The sequence below is a fragment of the Pygocentrus nattereri genome, chromosome 13 (assembly GCF_015220715.1).
Source record: "Pygocentrus nattereri isolate fPygNat1 chromosome 13, fPygNat1.pri, whole genome shotgun sequence".
Classification (NCBI taxonomy): Eukaryota; Metazoa; Chordata; class Actinopteri; order Characiformes; family Serrasalmidae; genus Pygocentrus; species Pygocentrus nattereri.
The window spans coordinates 20,398,633-20,418,205 of record NC_051223.1 but is presented as its reverse complement, the minus strand read 5'-3'; the positions used below and the strand labels follow the sequence as shown (position 1 = coordinate 20,418,205).

General features: G+C 39.4%; 2 protein-coding genes across 4 annotated transcripts; one reads left to right on the top strand and one right to left on the bottom strand.

Moving 5' to 3' along the window:
• Positions 1-88: 88 nt before the first annotated feature.
• On the bottom strand, positions 89-10,370 carry phkg2 (phosphorylase kinase, gamma 2 (testis)). Of its 3 annotated transcripts, none has more exons than XM_037544330.1 (10): positions 10,118-10,370; positions 8,120-8,220; positions 7,445-7,620; positions 7,292-7,346; positions 6,981-7,046; positions 6,141-6,304; positions 5,965-6,055; positions 5,685-5,838; positions 1,927-2,052; positions 89-1,129 (listed from the first exon to the last, which is right to left on the bottom strand). In XM_037544330.1, exons 2-10 carry the CDS (start codon positions 8,209-8,211, stop codon positions 884-886), a joined length of 1,170 nt encoding a protein of 389 aa, XP_037400227.1. In that variant the 5' UTR covers positions 8,212-8,220; positions 10,118-10,370; the 3' UTR covers positions 89-883. The 3 variants fall into 3 exon arrangements, with proteins under 3 accessions (XP_037400227.1, XP_017551428.1, XP_017551427.1); XM_017695939.2 differs by lacking the exon at positions 10,118-10,370 and adding an exon at positions 9,229-9,493 and having other exon boundaries at positions 91-1,129; XM_017695938.2 differs by lacking the exon at positions 10,118-10,370 and adding an exon at positions 9,241-9,493 and having other exon boundaries at positions 91-1,129.
• On the top strand, positions 9,678-16,965 carry cbx1b (chromobox homolog 1b (HP1 beta homolog Drosophila)). Its single transcript, XM_017695940.2, has 6 exons — positions 9,678-9,866; positions 12,376-12,445; positions 14,247-14,421; positions 14,539-14,698; positions 14,819-14,913; positions 15,045-16,965. The coding sequence occupies exons 2-6, from the start codon at positions 12,397-12,399 to the stop codon at positions 15,187-15,189; spliced, it is 624 nt and encodes a 207-aa protein (XP_017551429.1). The 5' UTR covers positions 9,678-9,866; positions 12,376-12,396; the 3' UTR covers positions 15,190-16,965.
• The last annotated feature ends 2,608 nt before the right edge of the window (positions 16,966-19,573 follow it).

Genomic DNA, 19,573 nt, shown 5'->3' with positions numbered 1-19,573 from the left:
CTCTAACCATACACTTAATTCTATTAGTTTTACAGTTATATAAAAGAACTAAGAAAATCAAGACAATATAAACAGACAACCCAGTCAGTAATAATGTAGTAATGTATTTACTTTTTAGTCAAATTCAGTACAGTTTCAGTACAGTACTCAGTAATAAAAGCATGTTATTTGGTCATCACAGATGAAAGGAACAAGTGGGCAAATACATTAAAAGAAATTATTCCACAGTGAACAGGATATAATTAAATACATTTTTGTTTTACCATAAGATATGACCATCATCAGGTCTAAAACTGTACTGCAGCAGTCCAAGTATATTTCTGAACTTTGACTACCACCAACGTATAAATTAAAACTAAACCAAGATGTCTGGTGCTGTAGTTTAACACTAGCCATAACTTCATTAATATTTTGTCTGCTTATAAACTGGTCTGTAAAACATCTGGAAATGCACTTGAAGAATCAGCAGGACCGTTCACCAAGAGCAGAAACACAGTAAAAACCACATTTTAACCTACAGATCTGTTGAAACGGAGGCAATAGTTCCATCCATGACATACTGTTATACTTTCATAATCCATTTATGTACCTCAATTTGCATATAATATTGTTAAGGTACACATGGAACAAGTGAAGATGCACTTTAAGAACACATAATCACACACTAGATAAAATAAAAGTGAGGTCAGATGACATGCATGTAACAATAGATGAATGAAGCACCTTGCATCGTAAATGAAACAGTGATCATGAATAAATAGTTTAAAACTGTTTTGTGCGCCTCTGGACGGATTAATATCTATAGCCCCTGAACTGTATTATAACTCTTAATGGACAAATCAAAAATATCTTTAGCAACAAAGGAAACAACAACAAAAAAAATCTAACTTTCAAGGTCCTCAAAACCAAGAAGAACAACTTTAGTGGTATTCTGGAAAAGAGCAGCCCGGTTCTGTTGTTCTCCTTTCTTCACCCAGTGTCCGTATATGCGGAAAGCACAGCCATCAATAAGCTTGCGTACAGCCCGTAAAGAGTAAGGGTCTCTGGCCAGAAGCTCTCGCGTCAGAGGCCTGGCCCGGTTGTAGCGGCAGTGCATGCGAATACAGCCCAACACTGTCAAGATGAGGACCTGGTGATATAAAAAATACAGTTGTAAACAGCATGTGTCAGGATAATGCAACTCAGTTACACTTTTTAAAGATTTAAACTAAATATAGTCTAATCGTAAAATTACAGAGTATTTATGCCATGTAGAGAAAGTTACTTGCAAATTTCCACTGGCAGGGATAGGAACGAGAGATTGCACAAATATAGCCAATTAATTTACTATCCAAAAGGACTAGTGAACTTACATGTCTCCTGAGTTTGTATGTAACGCTAGTAACAGTTAAATGCGATTAAAAAAATACATTTTCGTTGGGTACTATTTTAACTTACAATGCCCTGCATGTAACTGTCCATGAATATATTTTAAAAATACAACAAAAACTATTATAACTATTATAAAACAATGTATCAGGCATCATATTCATAACCATTTCATGTAATTGCTTTTCTCAGGGAGTAATTGCTTTCTGTGAGGCATTAAAATTTACATGTGGTTCCTATCACCAACACTGTGAACAATACCAACTTAATTCTTCTTGTCTGATGGACAATGTTGACAAGGACAACACGGCACTCTACTTTGAGCTCCCCCTTCAAGAGAGACTGGATTTGTTTTGAAATGTCAAATTCAGTCTGCCACCCAAATAACTCTTCCAGCCATATTCAGCCCAGAATTTCTCATGATTATCCCCAGACATTTTCAGTACAAGAGTCTGGCCCTGTGAGACTAGGCAATGCAGATGTAGTTTAATTCGGCATTATATTTTGTAGTGTTTTATGTGAAATTTACTTTCATTTCATTAGGCAGATTAGACTCACCCGGAATGTCTTCCTGGGACTAAAAAGCCGTACATCATCCTTTTGGTACTGGCGGAAGAAAGGATGAGCTAAGGCTTGCTCAGCTGTGAGACGAAGTGTAGGATCCACCACCAAAAGCCTGGAGATCTAACAATATAAGCAATGTGAGACTAAATTTTGTACCAATTACTACAACCCCAATTCCAACGAAGTTGAGACACTGTGTACAACATAAATAAAAACACAATATGATTATTTGCAAATCTGTTTCAATTTATATTCAACTGAATACACTACAAAGACAAGATATTTAATGTTCAAACAGATAAACTTTATTGTTTTTTGCAAATATTCACTCATTTTGAATTTGATGCCTGCAACATGTTCCAAAGAAGTTGGGACAGGGGCAACAAAAGACTGGGAAAGTTGAGAAATGCTCAAAAAACACCTGTTTGGAACATTCCACAGGTGAACACGTTAATTGGAACCAGGTGAGTGTCATGATTGGGTATAAAGGGAGCATCCCTGAAAGGCTCAGTTGTTCACAAGAAAAGATGGGGTGAGGTTCACTACTTTGTGAAGAACTGCGTGAGCAAATAGTCCAATAGTTTAAGAACAACATTTCTCAACATGCAATTGCAAGGACTTTAGGGATTTCATCATCTACAGTCCATAATATCATCAAAAGATTCAGAGAATCTGGAGAAATCTCTGCCAGTAAGCGGCAAGACAGAAAACCAACATTGAATGCCCGTGACCTTCGATCCCTCAGGCAGCACTGCATTAAAAACTGACATCATTCTGTAATGGATATTACCACATGGGCTCAGGAACACTTCAGAAAACCATTGTCAGTGAACACAGTTCGTCCCGCCACCTAGTGCAAGTGCAAGTTAAAACTCTGCCATGCAAAGCGAAAGCCATATATCAACAACACCCAGAAACGCCGCCAGCTTCTCTGGGCCCGAGCTCATCTGAGATGGACTGACGCAAAGTGGAAAAGTGTCCTGTGGTCTGACGAGTCCACATTTCAAATTGTTTTTGGAAGTCATGGACGTCGTGTCCTCCGGGCCAAAGAGGAAAAGGACAGTCTGGATAGTTATCAGCACAAAGTTCAAAAGCCAGCATCTCTGATGGTATGGGGTGTGTTTGTGCCCATGGCATGGGTAACTTGCACATTTGTGAAGGCACCATTAATGCTGAAAGGTACATACAGGTTTTGGAGCAACATATGCTGCCATCCAAGCAACGTCTTTTTCAGGGACGTCCCTGCTTATTTCAGCAAGACAATGCCAAGCCACATTCTGCACAGCATGGCTTTTCCACCTACAAAGCTTCAACAATTAGTGTTCTCAGTTCCGAAACGCTTAGTGAGTGTTGGTAAAAGGAAAGGTGATGTAACACAGTGGTAAACATGCCCCTGTCCCAACTGCTTTGGAACGTGTTGCAGGCATCAAATTCAAAATGAGTGAATATTTGCAAAAAACAATAAAGTTTATCCGTTTGAACATTAAATATATTGTCTTTGTAGTGTATTCAATTGAATATAGGTTGAAAAGGATTTGCAAATCATCGTTTTACACAACGTCCCAACTTCATTGGAATTGGGGTTGTACATTTTAAAGCGAAAACAAGGGAAAATGAAAGAAGACAGTCATTAACTATATATAATTAGTAATATATATATTATATATATATATATCACATATATATCACTCTCACTAGGATGAAGCAATCTGAACGAAACAACGTGCAATGTGCTCCTCAGTATAAGGAGCTTCGAACAAGCCGGGATGCCCCTGCATAGGAGTGATGAGGTAGGTGCCGGACAGCCATCGTGATGTTTAACCTCCATTTGCAACTTCCGGGTGCATACCCCCACACCCCTTCATGTGTCTGACAGAAAAACGGAGATCACTTCCCGCATTGCATATAATGCAAGCGATTACACATATGTTAAGGTATGTAACATATTTTCTGGTTCAGATTGCTTCATCCTAGTGGGAGTTACAACAGAATATTCAGGGCCTCTTTCGAGTGTATCTCCCTGAATAATAAGTATGTGTATATATATATACAGTGGGTTGCAAAAGTATTCAGCCCCCTTGAACTTTTCAACCTTTTGCCACATTTCAGGCTTCAAACATAAAGATATGAAATTGACATTTTTTGTGAAGAGTCAACAACAAGTGGGACACAATCGTGAAGTGGAACGAAATTTGTTGGATATTTTAAACTTTTTTTAGAAATAAAAAACTGAAAAGTGGGGCGTGCAATATTATTCAGCCCCCTTGCTTTAATACTTTGTAGCGCCACCTTTTGCTGTGATTACAGCTGCAAGTGGCTTGGGGTACGTCTCTGTCAGTCTTGCACATCGAGAGACTGAAATTTTTGCCCATTCTTCCTTGCAAAACAGCTCGAGCTCAGTGAAGTTGGATGGAGAGCGTTTGTGAACAGCAGTTTTCAGCTCTTTCCACAGATTCTCGATTGGATTCAGGTCTGGACTTTGACTTGGCCATTCTAACACCTGGATACGTTTATTTGTGAACCATTCCATTGTAGATGTTGCTTTATGTTTTGGATCATTGTCTTGTTGGAAGATAAATCTCCGTCCCAGTCTCAGGTCTTTTGCAGACTCCAACAGGTTTTCTTCCAGAATGGTCCTGTATTTGGCTCCATCCATCTTCCCATCAATATTAACCATCTTCCCTGTCCCTGCTGAAGAAAAGCAGGCCCAAACCATGATGCTGCCACCACCATGTTTGACAGTGGGGATGGTGTGTTCAGGGTGATGAGCTGTATTGCTTTTACGCCAAACATAAGTTCGATTTTGGTTTCATCTGACCAGAGCACCTTCTTCCACATGTTTGGTGTGTCTCCCAGGTGGCTTGTGGCAAACATTAAATGAGACTTTTTATGGATATCTTTGAGAAATGGCTTTTTCTTGCCACTCTTCCATAAAGCCCAGATTTGTGCAGTGTACCACTGATCGTTGTCCTATGGACAAAGTCTCCCACCTCAGCTGTAGATCTCTGCAGTTCATCCAGAGTGATCATGGGCCTCTTGGCTGCATCTATGATCAGTCTTCTCCTTGTTTGAGCTGAAAGTTTAGAGGGACGGCCGGGTCTTGGTAGATTTGCAGTGGTCTGATGCTCCTTCCATTTCAATATGATCGCTTGCACAGTGCTCCTTGAGATGTTTAAAGCTTGGGAAATCTTTTTCTATCCAAATCCGGCTTTAAACCTCTCCACAACAGTATCTCGGACCTGCCTGGTGTGTTCCTTGGTCTTCATGATGCTCTCTGCGCTTTAAACAGAACTCTGAGACTATCACAGAGCAGGTGCATTTATACGGAGACTTGATTACACACAGGTGGATTCTATTTATCATCATCAGTCATTTAGGTCAACATTGGATCATTCAGAGATCCTCACTGAACTTCTGGAGTGAGTTTGCTGCACTGAAAGTAAAGGGGCCGAATAATATTGCACGCCCCACTTTTCAGTTTTTTATTTCTAAAAAAAGTTTAAAATATCCAATAAATTTCGTTCCACTTCACAATTGTGTCCCACTTGTTGTTGATTCTTCACAAAAAATTACAATTTCATATCTTTATGTTTGAAGCCTGAAATGTGGCAAAAGGTTGAAAAGTTCAAGGGGGCTGAATACTTTTGCAACCCACTGTATATATATATATATATATATATATATATATATATATATATATATATATATATATATATATAGGTCCATGCTCATCATAAAGAAAGAAGTCTTACCAGGTCTTTGACAGTATCAGACCTGTCGTCCCACTCTGGAGAGCTGAACTGATAACGCCCCTCCATGATCATTCTTAGCATAAGCATCTGTTTACGGTGCCAGAAGGGTGGAGATCCAGCAAGAAGTGTGAACAGGATCACACCACAGGCCCACCTGGAGGAAATCTGGAGTTAACAATGAAAAACTACCACGATAAAGTGAGTACAATATATTTGCTTTTAACCATCTGCTCATCCAATCCTTAAGCCCCAAAAGAACACAATTCTCATCAGAACTTACAGGTCCACCTCTTTCCCATATCCCTCATGTGTTTCATCCATTGAACATTTCAGAATCTCTGGTGCAAGGTATCCTGGAGTTCCACATAACTCTGTCTCAAAGCATGAAAAGTCTGCATGTAGTTTTATTCAAAAGAAGAACCACAATCATATGTTACTTCTTTATCAACCACTCACCTCTCAGCTTTTCTCCAGGTCGTAGCTGCACTGAAAAACCAAAGTCTGAAAGTTTGATGTGTCCCTGATCATCCAGAAGAATATTTTCAGGTTTGAGGTCCCGGTGTACAATATTAAGGGAATGAAGATACTGGACAGCTTCCAGAAGAGCACGCATCATACTCCTAAAAGTGTAAAATAGACACTATACCATTCAGGTTTAATATCACAGTAAGAACAAAAACGAGTATTTTGCAGCTATTTGTGCATGGACTATTCTATTGAACTAGTTAAAACCCCACAGTATAAAATACAAAAAAAACCTGTTTGCTAGTCATGTACTGGTGAGTGTTATGGTTCAGTCATGTTCTGGTGAGTTATGCTCAAAATGAGCTAAAATCACTACCCAAAGTCAGTACTGAAACATTTGGTAAAATTTTGGTAGTGTTCTGATTGTCTTGGTAGTGACAAAACAAAAAAAGATTTGAATCCAAAGTCCAAGTTGGTTAAAAGTCCCAAATGTGTTGTGAGCACTGGTGTTGTACTAATTCAATAGAATTATCTATGTAGTCATGATAGCCTAACTCATTCATGTTCAACACCTAAATTTAATATGACAGGGAAAACACCAGAGTACTTGTTCTGATGCATTATTTTTTGTATAGTTACACCTTGGATGGACATCTAACAGTTTCCATTTTATTTATTTATTACGTGTAATTTTCAGACTTTTATTCACAATCAAATATAGACCCCATGTGACTAAAAGACTGAATTTAAAATGATAAATGAAGTGATAAAAACCTTTTTGGCTATATGCTTCGATCGCTTTTGAATTCAGATGTTGGTATACATACTTACCTGGTCTCCTTTTCACTAAGAGTGACCTTCTCTGTTAAGTAATCAAACAGCTCGCCCCTTCTCATGCTGTGGTGAAAAGTGGGAAGGAATAAAAACTATGTATGAACAACGTGAAAATGTGTTACTACATCTTTTTTCTTACATGACAATTTTACATATCGTGAGATGCTCGAAGGAATAATATACTACAAGTAGTAAATATGTTCATGTGGAATATCTGACAAAGATCTATGACTAAAGAACCCAAGAAAAGATGAGAGATTCACTATTACAGATTCACTAATAAATATGAGATGTTCACTATTACTTACAGGTCAAAAACCAAAAAGATGAAGGTTGCTGACTCATAGGAATCAACAAGTGTGACTGAAAACAAAGTAAAGAAAAGAGATTTGAGGATTTACAGTATTAGCGCAACTTCAGCTCTACAGCAAAAGCTGCGGTATGAAAGTATTCTAACTCACTTATTGATGGGTGCCCTTGCACCACATTGAGGACGTGAATCTCTTTCAGTGTGGAGCTCTTCACCTCGACCAACTGCTGGGCAGTCATTTTTTCTGCTGTGATCTCAATTATCTTCACTGCCAATTCCTGTCCTGTGTGTTTGTTTACACACCTGCGTACAACACTGCTCACACCTCTACACACAGATAAATGTTTTACAGAAGATTTATGCATGTTAAGAACACCATAAGGACATACAACAAACAGCGCTGCACATTGTGTAACAATTTACAGTGGCAAAAAAGCTAAAAAATAAATGTTCAAAAATGTAAATCAAAATATAATACTGCATCACTAATATGTCTCGTGCTATCTTCGAAGAATCTCTCATTTGCCATCTTTTAATGGAAACCCATGATCAAAACTAGGCATCTGGGTGCATTCTATCATTTTTTGTGTTTATATGTCACAGATCACTATATTCAAACTTTTTTCAAAGAATTTTGTATTTTTCTGCACTAAATCAGAGGTTCTTTCCAAACTGCTGCATAATTAATTTGTAACAATTTTGGATTTAGAAACTGTTAAAAAGAATTACAGCTGATATTGATAGAAAACACATTTTTATTTCAAAGAAAACAACAACAACAAAAAAAATCTTCAATTGTGGCTCTCAAGACATTTATAACACCCACCTGCCAATGACCTCCTTAGGCTCGTACTTTTGATGGAACTCCTTCGCACCAACCCAGTCGGGCAGCTCATCTCCGAGGACATCACGAGTCATGACGGCACCCTGAAAAGGTCAATGACATTGACATGCGCAAGTATAACTACTGTTGCTTTATATGCACCAATATGGGAACTATGGGCGGATGCTGATACCCAATATTTTTTTATGTACATATTTGCTGACGCAGGTAAATAAACATTTAAAACATATGGAAAGTCGGGTTAAATCCACCTAGATTAGCAGTACGGACACATGTAACACTTATTTCCAGATTACAAATGAAATGAATGAAAAGCAGCACAGTAACCCAATATTGCGTAAACAGTCTGCTTTGAATTACCATAACTACACCATCATCAAATATCAGTTTGAAATATCAGTCACATCTAAACATGTCTGTTGCAGAGTTTTTTTTTTTAAGCAAATATCTCCTGATACCAATATGGCTTCCTAAGTTAAATTGTTAAATTGTTGACATAATAACTCATGAAAAATAAAAGAACCTTATCCAAAAAAAAAAAAAACCCTCATAAGCCAGAGGTGGACAGTATGGCAAAAATATAATACTGTAATACTTCTCATGATACATGAACTGTAAATACAATGACTTTTATTCAGTATTTGGATGCTGTATTGCACTAAATCCAGTTAAATGGGACTCATTTTACTTTCGTTATAATCAGACATGCAGCTGTTTAGTGTTCTGCAAGTGATTATATGCAATGCAAACATAATTTATCATAAGAACAAATGCCATTATTCTTCACCAAAACTGTGACTGTAGTCAACCTGTACTGACACCTACGTGCCCGCCTTCCGTTGCCACTGATTTCTCAACACAGACTTACGCAACTTCTAGAGCTATACATTCAACTTAGCTAACGCCAATAACAAGCATGCAGCCTTGTGCGATTTACCAGCTCCACACCACATTCATACGAACAAGCGGCTTCAGATCGTATCATAACGCACAGCACAACCTGTTGTCGTCTAAAGTTAAGAGCAGCTTAACTTATATGAACTTTCCCTGCTAGTCGACCGCCCGGATCAAAGCAAGCAGCCCAAACTTACGTCCTTACTTACGTGCGGGGTTTTTTATTCAGAAAGACTTCACGGTCATTTGCTGCGACAGTATATTCATTTGTCGCACTGATAACGACGGTTTGACGTTAAAGTTTTCATGACCTTGAGCAAAGAAGTAGCTTATGCCTGAGGATGAAATTCGGTACCTAAAGAGTAAACAAACAGCAGACTAACTTCTGCGGTTAGCCGCCTGTTGGTCTGAGTGCATCTACAGCTCACTCCTGCCATCTATCGGAATGGAGCGAGGGACAAATCAATGCGCGTTATTCAATGACAAAAGTGTTTTCTGTTCTCCAGCGTGAAGAGAACATAAGCAAAGTACACGAAAACGTGATTGTGCACATATAGCCTGTAGCCGTTCTATGTCAGGCTGGTGGCAGAGCCACAGACAAGCGGAGCTCCTGTTTTTGAAAGCAGAGCCACAGAACGCCTGCGCTGAGCCGCAGAAGCCCAGCTAGCCTACCATGTTGTTGCCGCTGTAATTGAGCCACATTGTAACCCCCAAAACTCAGCTTTTATCCCAGTCGAGCCGTTCGCGGTCAGTTACAGCTGTGCATTGAAGCTGGATTTATGTACATGCCATTACGTTTCGCTGCAGCATCTTTTTACACGCGAGCTAGCTACACGTAAGTGCTGTTTGTGCTGTTTGGGGTTTTTTATCGGCGTCCTGCTGCTGCTGATGTGCGTCTCCATGTAGCTGCTGGTTTTTGCATTGCTCGTCTGTGGAGCCTGTACCATGGCTGGGGTGTAACCTGCACCGTGTAACTCCTGCATGGCAAACACACACTGTTCATTCACCACGAGATTCAAACAACAGCACATCGTGGAAGAAAAGCAACATGGCGGAAGATGCACTGAATTCCAGCGAGAAAAGTACCCCGTCTTGTTCCTCTCATCCATCTTATTTACAACACGCAAAACAGGCCCACGTCGGTTATTAAAGCAAACGCTAACACGCACTCATGCCCATTTTCTGCGAAGCGGTTTCTTGTTATTCCTTTTATTTATTTCTTTATTTCCTTGCATGTGCCGTATAGCGAGCTTCCAGATGTGCATTCCAGAATTTACACACAAGAAGTTAATGAACACACGGCAGTTTTGAGATCGCATGCACTTCTTTTCCAGCCCTGAAAGACCCTAATCAGGCCATCTTCACTTCCATCTCTCAGCACATCTCTCATCCCCCCCCCCCCAATTTAGCCAGTTTAGCCAGTTTATTTGGGTTAGATGTGTCAGAGTTGTCTGGGAGCTGAAGATCACACATCTCAAGGAGCAGGATTGGTGGTCATTCTGTAGTAAAGGGAATGGTTTAGAACTATTTAGAACCATGAGATTTATATAGGACCATTTTATGCTGAAATGGTTCTTTGCGTGGTAAAATTGTTCTTTAGATTGATGGAGAATGTGCTGTATATGGTTCTATATGGAATCTAAATGTGTTCTGCTACTGTTAGGATTTCAGGCTGTAACCATATGCAACATATTCCCCATCAAAACGAAGAACTACCCAGACAACAAGCCTGTATTGGTCCACTGGTTTGAAAAGGTCAGCGCCCCGCTGACTACTTGCTACTGCTGGTCTGCCCTCGGACCGCCCAGATTATTGTCCTGCATACAAACTCTAGCTAGTTTTAAATCACAGAGACCTTTGTTTTAGAAAATAAACTTACACAAATTTTACAAACAACCAAGAGAAACAAACGTCTAGGCCTAATATAAAACGATTCTACAGAAAAGGTTGCTAAAGCTGTGGTAGATTAAATTGATTTACTAGTCTAATTTACAAAGTATAACTAAAGAAAGGAAGTGAGTGGAAAATGAGCAATGATAAGTGATAAGTGTGTAATGCTCCACTTAACCACCAGCTTTGCCATTAGCGGACCAACAGTGGACCACTGTCCTCTTGCTATCAGGGTATTTCAGAATGCAAAGAAACATTAAACCATGATTGGTTCTATACAGAACTCATGGTTCTAGAACCATTCCTCTTATTACTAAAGAACCCTTGAAGAAGCATCTTTTTAAAGTCTGTATATCAGTGGTTTTCAGTTCCAGCCCTGGGGACTTACTGCCCTGCAGAGTTTGTGGTATTCTTTGCCCCAGCACACCTGATTCAGCTCATTAAGAGCTTCAGAATGATCTCATAAACTGGATTAAGGTGGGCAGGGACAGGGAATAGTTGAAACTGGTCAAGGCAGTGGGACCTATGGATGCCCCGATCTGGCCAGGTGAAGGATGAAAAAGAAAAAGTTATCCTTTTTAATTGCCTGTTTCTTCTAGCAGCGGTCTGTCAAAATTTTACTTTTACTAATTTATTACTTTAAGTGACACTTTCTGGGTTAAAATTTTAAAAAGGAACCTTAAAAGAAGAGACAGGAGAAAAAAAACATGCTAAAGTCTGACATAATCATTTAAAAGTCAGAAGTGTTTGGTCCTATTTCACATTAGTGTTTTGGACCTTGTCATACAAATTTACATACTAACATCAACACTCACAGACTCAGAAAGAAGGTCCAACTGGATATTTAAATCAAAATCAGCATTTTACTGGTAAAGAAATGTTTCCAATATTACATGAATCACTTTTATCCTCAGAAGTCCTTCATTAAAGTTTGACTGAGTTTTCATTGAGTACTCGTTCAGTGCACTCACAATCAAATTGATCCACTCAAAGAAGGGGTCTAAAGCTGACATCTGTGTTCTTCTGCATGTTGAGTGCAATTACAGTTTCTACCAGTTTCTCTAAATCTTGCAAAATCTTACACAGTGCAGTATCACCAAAGTGCTTATAAGAAAGTCTGTTCACACTGCTGGGCAGTTATTTCCAGCCATACAAGACCAGGTTCCTTTCTCCTTGAATGAGGAGAGACCTAATAGGGAGAGGTCAGATTACTGTTTAAAAACTATGGACTGTACCCGATTGGGTCAAAATCAGATACCAGAAGGCTACACACTTGCAAATTGTAGGGTTCTCTCTGATTTAGTACTCCAGCACCCTGTCCACTCCATAGCTTAATAGCTATGTACAACTTATGAGATGAATCAATGAAAGGCTTAAATACTGTATTGCTGTGGCCCACTAGGAATTTGGAGTTTTCCACCATTGATCTGTTCTGTATTCTTGTATGTTTCCAGGTGTTAAGATATCTTAGGAATATGAGCCAAATATCAGAGCCCCCAGTTGAAGCTCCTGCAGTGACAGAAGGTATGATTATTTAAATTTCAGTTGCATGTCACATACACTATATCTCCATATGCCTCCTGACACCCCTTCTGATTAGTGAGTTTTATGTAATTTAAGGTGCTCCCAGTGCTTACACATGCATGTTCTTGTGACTGAATGCAGTCAAATCCTCACAGCAATATTCCAACATTGCGTGTAAAGCCTTCACAGAAGTGTAGAGTGCAGTGAAGAGGGGGACTCCCTATTAATACCCTTAATTTCAGATGACCAGATGTCTACATATTTTTTAAATAATGTGTACGTACAAGTCTGCATACATTTAATGCAACTTTTAGCGGCCAATTTAGAAAGGAAAATTGTGGCAATGTACACTGCTCAAAAAATAAAGGGAACACTCAAATACCACATCCTAGATCTGAATGAATGAAATATTCTCATTGAATACTTTGTTCTGTACAAAGTTGAATGTGCTGACAACAAAATCACACAAAAATCATCAATGGAAATCAAATTTATTAACCAATGGAGGCCTGGATTTGGAGTCACACACAAAATTAAAGTGGAAAAACACACTACAGGCTGATCCAACTTTGATGTAATGTCCTTAAAACAAGTAAAAATGACGCTCAGTATTGTGTGTGGCCTCCTCGTGCCTGTATGACCTCCCTACAATGCCTGGGCATGCTCCTGATGAGGTGGCGGATGGTCTCCTGAGGGATCTCCTCCCAGACCTGGACTTAAGCATCCGCCAACTCCTGGACAGTCTTGGTGTAACGTGGCATTGGTGGATGGAGCGAGACATGATGTCCCAGATGTGCTCAATCGGATTCAGGTCTGGGGAACGGGCGGGCCAGTCCATAGCTTCAATGCCTTCATCTTGCAGGAACTGCTGACACACTCCAGCCACATGAGGTCTAGCATTGTCCTGCATTAGGAGGAACCCAGGGCCAACCGCACCAGCATATGTTCTCACAAGGGGTCTGAGGATCTCATCTCTGTACCTAATGGCAGTCAGGTTACCCCTGGCAAGCACATGGAGTGGTGTGCAGCCCTCCAAAGAAATGCCACCCCACACCATTACTGACCCACTGCCAAACCGGTCATGCTGAAGGATGTTGCAGGCAGCAGATCGCTCTGCATGGCGTCTCCAGACTCTGTCACGTCTGTCACATGTGCTCACTGTGAACCTGCTTTCATCTGTGAAGAGCACAGGGCGCCAGTGGCGAATTTGCCAATCCTGGTGTTCTCTGGCAAATGCCAAGCGTCCTGCACTGGGTTGTTAGCGGTCCTGCTGCTGGGTTGTTGCCCTCCTACGGCCTCCTCCACGTCTCCTGGTGTACTGGCCTGTCTCCTGGTAGCGCCTCCAGCCTCTGGACACTATGCTGACAGGCACAGCAAACCTTCTTGCCACAGCTTGTATTGATGTGTCATCCTGGATGAGCTGCACTACCTGAGCCACTTGTGTGGGTTGTAGAGTCCGTCTCATGCTACCACGAGTGTGAAAGCACCACCATCATTCAAAAGTGACCAAAACATCAGCCAGAAAGCATAAATACTGAGAAGTGGTCTGTGGTCCCCACCTGCAGAACCACTCCTTTATTGAGTGTGTCTTGCTAATTGCCAATAATTTCCACCTGTTGTCTGTTCCATTTGCACAACAGCTGTGAAATTGATTGTCAATCAGTGTTGCTTCCTAAGTGGACAGTTTGATTTCACAGAAGTTTGATTTACTTGGAGTTATATTGTGTTGTTTAAGTGTTCCCTTTATGTTTTTTGAGCAGTGTACATTATTCTTTTTGTTTTTCCCTTCCTCTGCTCACAGCTCCTCCCCCTCAGACAGAGCCCAAGCCACCAACAGGTGGAAAGAAACAAACTAAAAAGAAAGTGGAAGAGGTGGTGGAGGAAGAAGAGGAGGAGTATGTTGTGGAGAAAGTTCTGGACCGACGTGTTGTCAAGGGAAGAATAGAGTATCTCCTCAAGTGGAAGGGCTTCTCAGAGTGGGTACACGTGCAGCACTACATGAGTCAGACTCACTGCAGATTGTTATATTTGTGACACAGTTGTAGCAATTTATAGTGATGGTTGACATCTGCTTTATATGAATTGATCTTCAGTGATGACAACACCTGGGAACCCGAAGAAAACTTAGACTGCCCAGACTTAATAGCAGAATACCTGCAATCCCAGAGAAACGCCAAGGAATCTAGTGGAAAGCGGCGGGCCGAAACCGATGGAGATGGAAAGGAGAGCCAGTCTAAAAAACGCAAGGATGAGGTACGGATTATGAAGAACAGAAAAGTTTATCTCCCCATTTTCATCAAAGGAAGCTTATCTAAAAAAAATCAGACCCTAATTCAGCTAAACCATGTCCTACTTGCAATTCCCCTAATTTAGCCTGAGAAACTCAGAGGCTTTGCTCGTGGGTTGGATCCTGAGAGGATTATTGGTGCTACAGACTCAAGCGGAGAACTCATGTTCCTGATGAAATGGTGTGTATGGAACTGGATGCCTGGTTTTAAACTGGTTCAGTTCAGGTGTTCAGTTCAGTTCAGTCCCTGTGCAGTGTCACTGAGCTGGTCAGTTTTAGTAGTTTTTTTTTTTTCCTCTTCTCCTTTCACAGGAAGAACTCTGATGAGGCAGATCTTGTACCAGCCAAGGAAGCAAATGTGAAGTGCCCACAAGTGGTCATTTCTTTCTATGAGGAGCGTCTCACCTGGCATTCTTACCCCACTGATGAGGAGGAGAAAAAGGACGAGAAAAACTAGGCAAGGAAGGAGCTATGATGAGTACTTACTGTAAAGGGTGGTCATTGAAATGCACACATCAGTTTTATTTTCAGAAATAAAAGGCAGTAAAAGGAGGTTGGTATGATTATGAAGAAATATCACTGATACTCCCAACACCTTAAGTTACAGTGCAACAGTAACTGTAATTTACACAGGCTCTGGTACACCAGGATGCCATTTTACCATGTATACCTACAGTATGTGTACATTTGTAGGTTTACAATTAGGGATGCATCAATATGGGAATTGTGGATCAGTCCCATTATCTGATATATGTCTGTATCTGCCGATAGTGCAACTTACACAAAATGTAGAAATTGGGACTAGATTCAGGCTTTACACTTCAGAGAAATATAACATTTAGTTCTGTAAGTTTATAAATGCAGTAAAATGAAAAATGACATTTTAGCACAGTAGCCAATCCTCCCCTAAAATACTTATCAAATAATCTTCTCGAATACAATAACTATGTCATCAAATATTGTTTTGAAATATGAGTTAAATCTAAACATTTCTCTGATGTTGATTGTTTGTGTTTAAAAATCTGCCAATGCTGACATGATTCCAATATCACTGTGTACCCCCTGATTGTAGCCCATCTGTCCCTACCCTATTCACCAGTGGGACCACCAGTGCTGACCAGACATTATTTGGGTGGTGGATCATTTGTAGCACAGCAGAGATACCAGCATAGTAGTAGAATGTCACTGTGTGCACTTGTACGAGCATATCAAGAACCCCAGCGTTGCTGTGATTTTTTTTCTTTTAAATATCCTGCAATTCGATAGATTTTTACTGTGAACCTACAAGGTAGGTGTTTGTAATTAAGTGGTCAGCACGTTTACACAATGTTTTGCATACCTACAAATGCACCTATAATGAAGATAGACCTGATAAAATAGCAAATGAGTTTAGGTACAACTAGGTGTATCTAATAAATAGATTTCAGTCATGGTGTTGCCAATGTAGAAAGTGTTCAATAGACTAGCATCCTCAAGCTTTGAATAAGGATATAGATAAGTGGAGCAGATTCAATAAATAAATAAATAAATGTGTCCTGGGCTGGTGCTTCACTGCTTTGCTTTCCACAGAGTGTTCTAGACCCTGTGTAGATAACAGTCCTGGCCATTTCTCAAGTTTCAAAAACACTTATTTTAACATGTTCCCAGATTTTGTGTGCATTTGACTGATTTAAATACATTACTGCCTTAAGTGAGATTATGAAAAACACATTACAGTTTTTTACATTTGCCAAAAAGAAGGTCAGTAAATGCACAAGTGAATCTAGAAAGGGGATAAGGAGTACATGGACAATGGCTTGTAGCTTGACCAGGAGTCCTATCTAGTGATTTATGGTTTGTATGAAACGATTTTTAATAGAATGTTCACTTTTACCAGCAAGCATTGCTTCACATCAGTTGATCTGCTCACAGTATAGGTGCTACCATTGAATGAGACCTTTTTTTCTGGAAAACGTTGTAAATATACCTGGACATCGCATTATGAGTTACGAGTTCGGTGAGTTACTTTTTTATTCTTGGTTTATTACTGTATCATATAGCAAAGAGTAGTATCAGTGTTTAAGTTTGAGGTAAATGTTTAGTTACTTTATTATGTCCTAGTTGTGTAAGTGCCAGTTCTTTGTATCATGTAATTACTGTGTAACCTAGAGAATGTTTTTTCCTTTTCCTTTTTTTAAAAAAAAAAAGGCCACTACCACTTTTTGTTAGTTCAATAAAAGTAGGATTGCTGTAATTGTTGTTCTGATTCTTTTTCTACACTGGAAATGATTAATATGTATTGTTGTAATATAGCACCCTTTTGTTAATATGCCATTTTACAGAACTTTTTCTTTCTTGTGACTTTTCATAAAATATCTGAGACATAGGTTTTAAAGGAGCATGATTTGACTGGTTATAAAAGCAATGTCCCTATATTTGTATTCTTAGTTTTGTTCTTTGCTAGCATTGGGAACTTGCATCCCTCCAGACTTTAGACACTAAGGGATCGAGACCATCCTTTTGTGTATTTAATTTCCAGTCAAAACAGCCATTAAGTGATTAATTTTTCAGAAAGTGTTTACATTAGATATATTAGATCATTCACTTGCATAAGAAAAGGGAAACTCAAAGGAAGTAAGTGTAAAACCAGTAGATTCCCAAACTTGAGTTCAATATTTTGAACTCAATATTTTATATACACTGTATAGCCAAAAGTATTCACTCACACATCCAAATCATTGAATTCAGGTGTTCCAATCACTTCCCTGACCACGTGTATAAAACCAAGCACCTAGGCATGCAGACTGCTTCTACAAACATTTGTGAAAGAATGGATCACTCTCAGGAGCTCAGTGAATTCTAGCGTGGTACTGTGATAGGATGCCACCTGTGTAACAAGTTGTCATGAAATTTCCTCACTACTAAATATTCCACAGTCAACTGTCAGTGGGATTATAATAAAGTGGAAGTGATTGGGAATGACAGCAACTCAGCCACAAAGTGGTCAACCGCATAAAATGACAGAGTGGGGTCAGCGGATGCTGAGGTGCATAGTGCGCAGAACTTTCTGCAGAGTCAATCGCTACAGACCTCCAAACTTCATGTGGCCTACAGATTAGTTCAAGAACAGTGTAGAGAGCTTCATGGAATGGGTTTCCAAGGCTGAGCAGCTGCATCCATCCTCACCAAAAAGCGTCGAATGCAGTAGCTCCGCCACTGGACTCTAGAGTCTGGTTTTTGTCTGGGTTTGGCGGTTGCCAGGAGGACGGTACTTGTCTGACTATACTGTGCCAAGTGTAAAGTTCGGTGGAGGGGCGATTATGGTGTGGGGTTGTTTTTCAAGAGTTTATGCTCGGCCACTCTTAATGCTTCAGCACAGAGCCCTGACCTCAACCCCGATAGAACACCTTTGGGATGAATTAGAGCAGAGACTGTGAACCAGGCCTTCTCATCCAACATCCGCTTCTGCAAGTATGGTCAAAAACTCCCATAAACACACTCCTAAACCTTGTGGAAAGCCTTCCCAGAAGAGTTGAAGCTGTTATAGCTGCAAAGGGTGGGCCGACATCTTATTAAACCCTATGGATTAGGAATGGGATGTCAGTCAAGTTCATATGCGTGTGAATGCGTGCAAATGAACGAATACTTTTGGCAATATAGTGTGTGTAAATATATATATATATATATACAGTACTGTGCAAAGGTTTTAGGCATCTAAGCTAATTTTTAAACAATTTACCTCAGCAGTGAGTTTATCACAATATACATTAGAATAAAGTCATATTCATAATTCAAATAAACATAAAAACAATAAAAGGTAACAAGAATTTCTTGGGTCAATATTTTTCCTTGACACCTTCACAGCCACCACAGAGACTAAATCATGAGCATTAAATCATGAGCATAATTAACTGAAGCACTGATTGGTCAAACCAGGAGTTGCTTTTTAACTACATAATACTGGGCTTCCTTGACGAGAGGTTTGAAAATGGATAAACAAACACACTAACATCCATAAAATCATTATTTATTTTATATATATATATATATATATATACATATACATATATATATATATATATATATATATATATATATATATATATATATAATTTTTAATTTTCTATACATTTTGTTTATTCAAATATTAACACTTTTCTCAGGAAAATAAACACATACTACACAAATAGATTTTCAAAATGTGTCTTGGGAGACTTTCGCACAGTACTGTATACAGTGGTGCTTGAAAGTTTGTGAACCCTTTAGAATTTTCTATATTTCTGCATAAATATAACCTAAAACATCATCAGACTTTCACACAAGTTCTAAAAGTACACAAAGAGAACCCAGTTAAACAAACGACACAAAAATATTATACTTGGTCATTTGTTTATTGAAGAAAATGATCCAATATTACATATTTGTGGTTGACCACTCCTGGGGAGGGAAACAATGGTCTTGAATTTCCTCCATTTGTACACAGTCTGTCTGACTGTGGATGGGTGGAGTCCAAACTCTTTAGAGATGGTTTTGTAACCTTTTCCAGCCTGATGAACATCAACAACTTTTTCTGAGGTCCTCAGAAATCTCCATTGTTCGGGCCATGATACACTTCCATAAACATGTGCTGTGAAGAACAGACTTTGATAGATCCCTGTTCTTTAAATAAAACAGGGTGCCCACTCACACCTGATTGTCGTCATCTACCTGACTCTAATTTCACCTTCAAATTAACTGCTAACCCTACAGGTTCACATACTTTTGCCACTCACAAATATGTAATATTGGATCATTTTCCTCAGTAAACAAATGACCAAGTATAATATGTTTGTGTCATTTGTTTAACTGGGTTCTCTTTATCT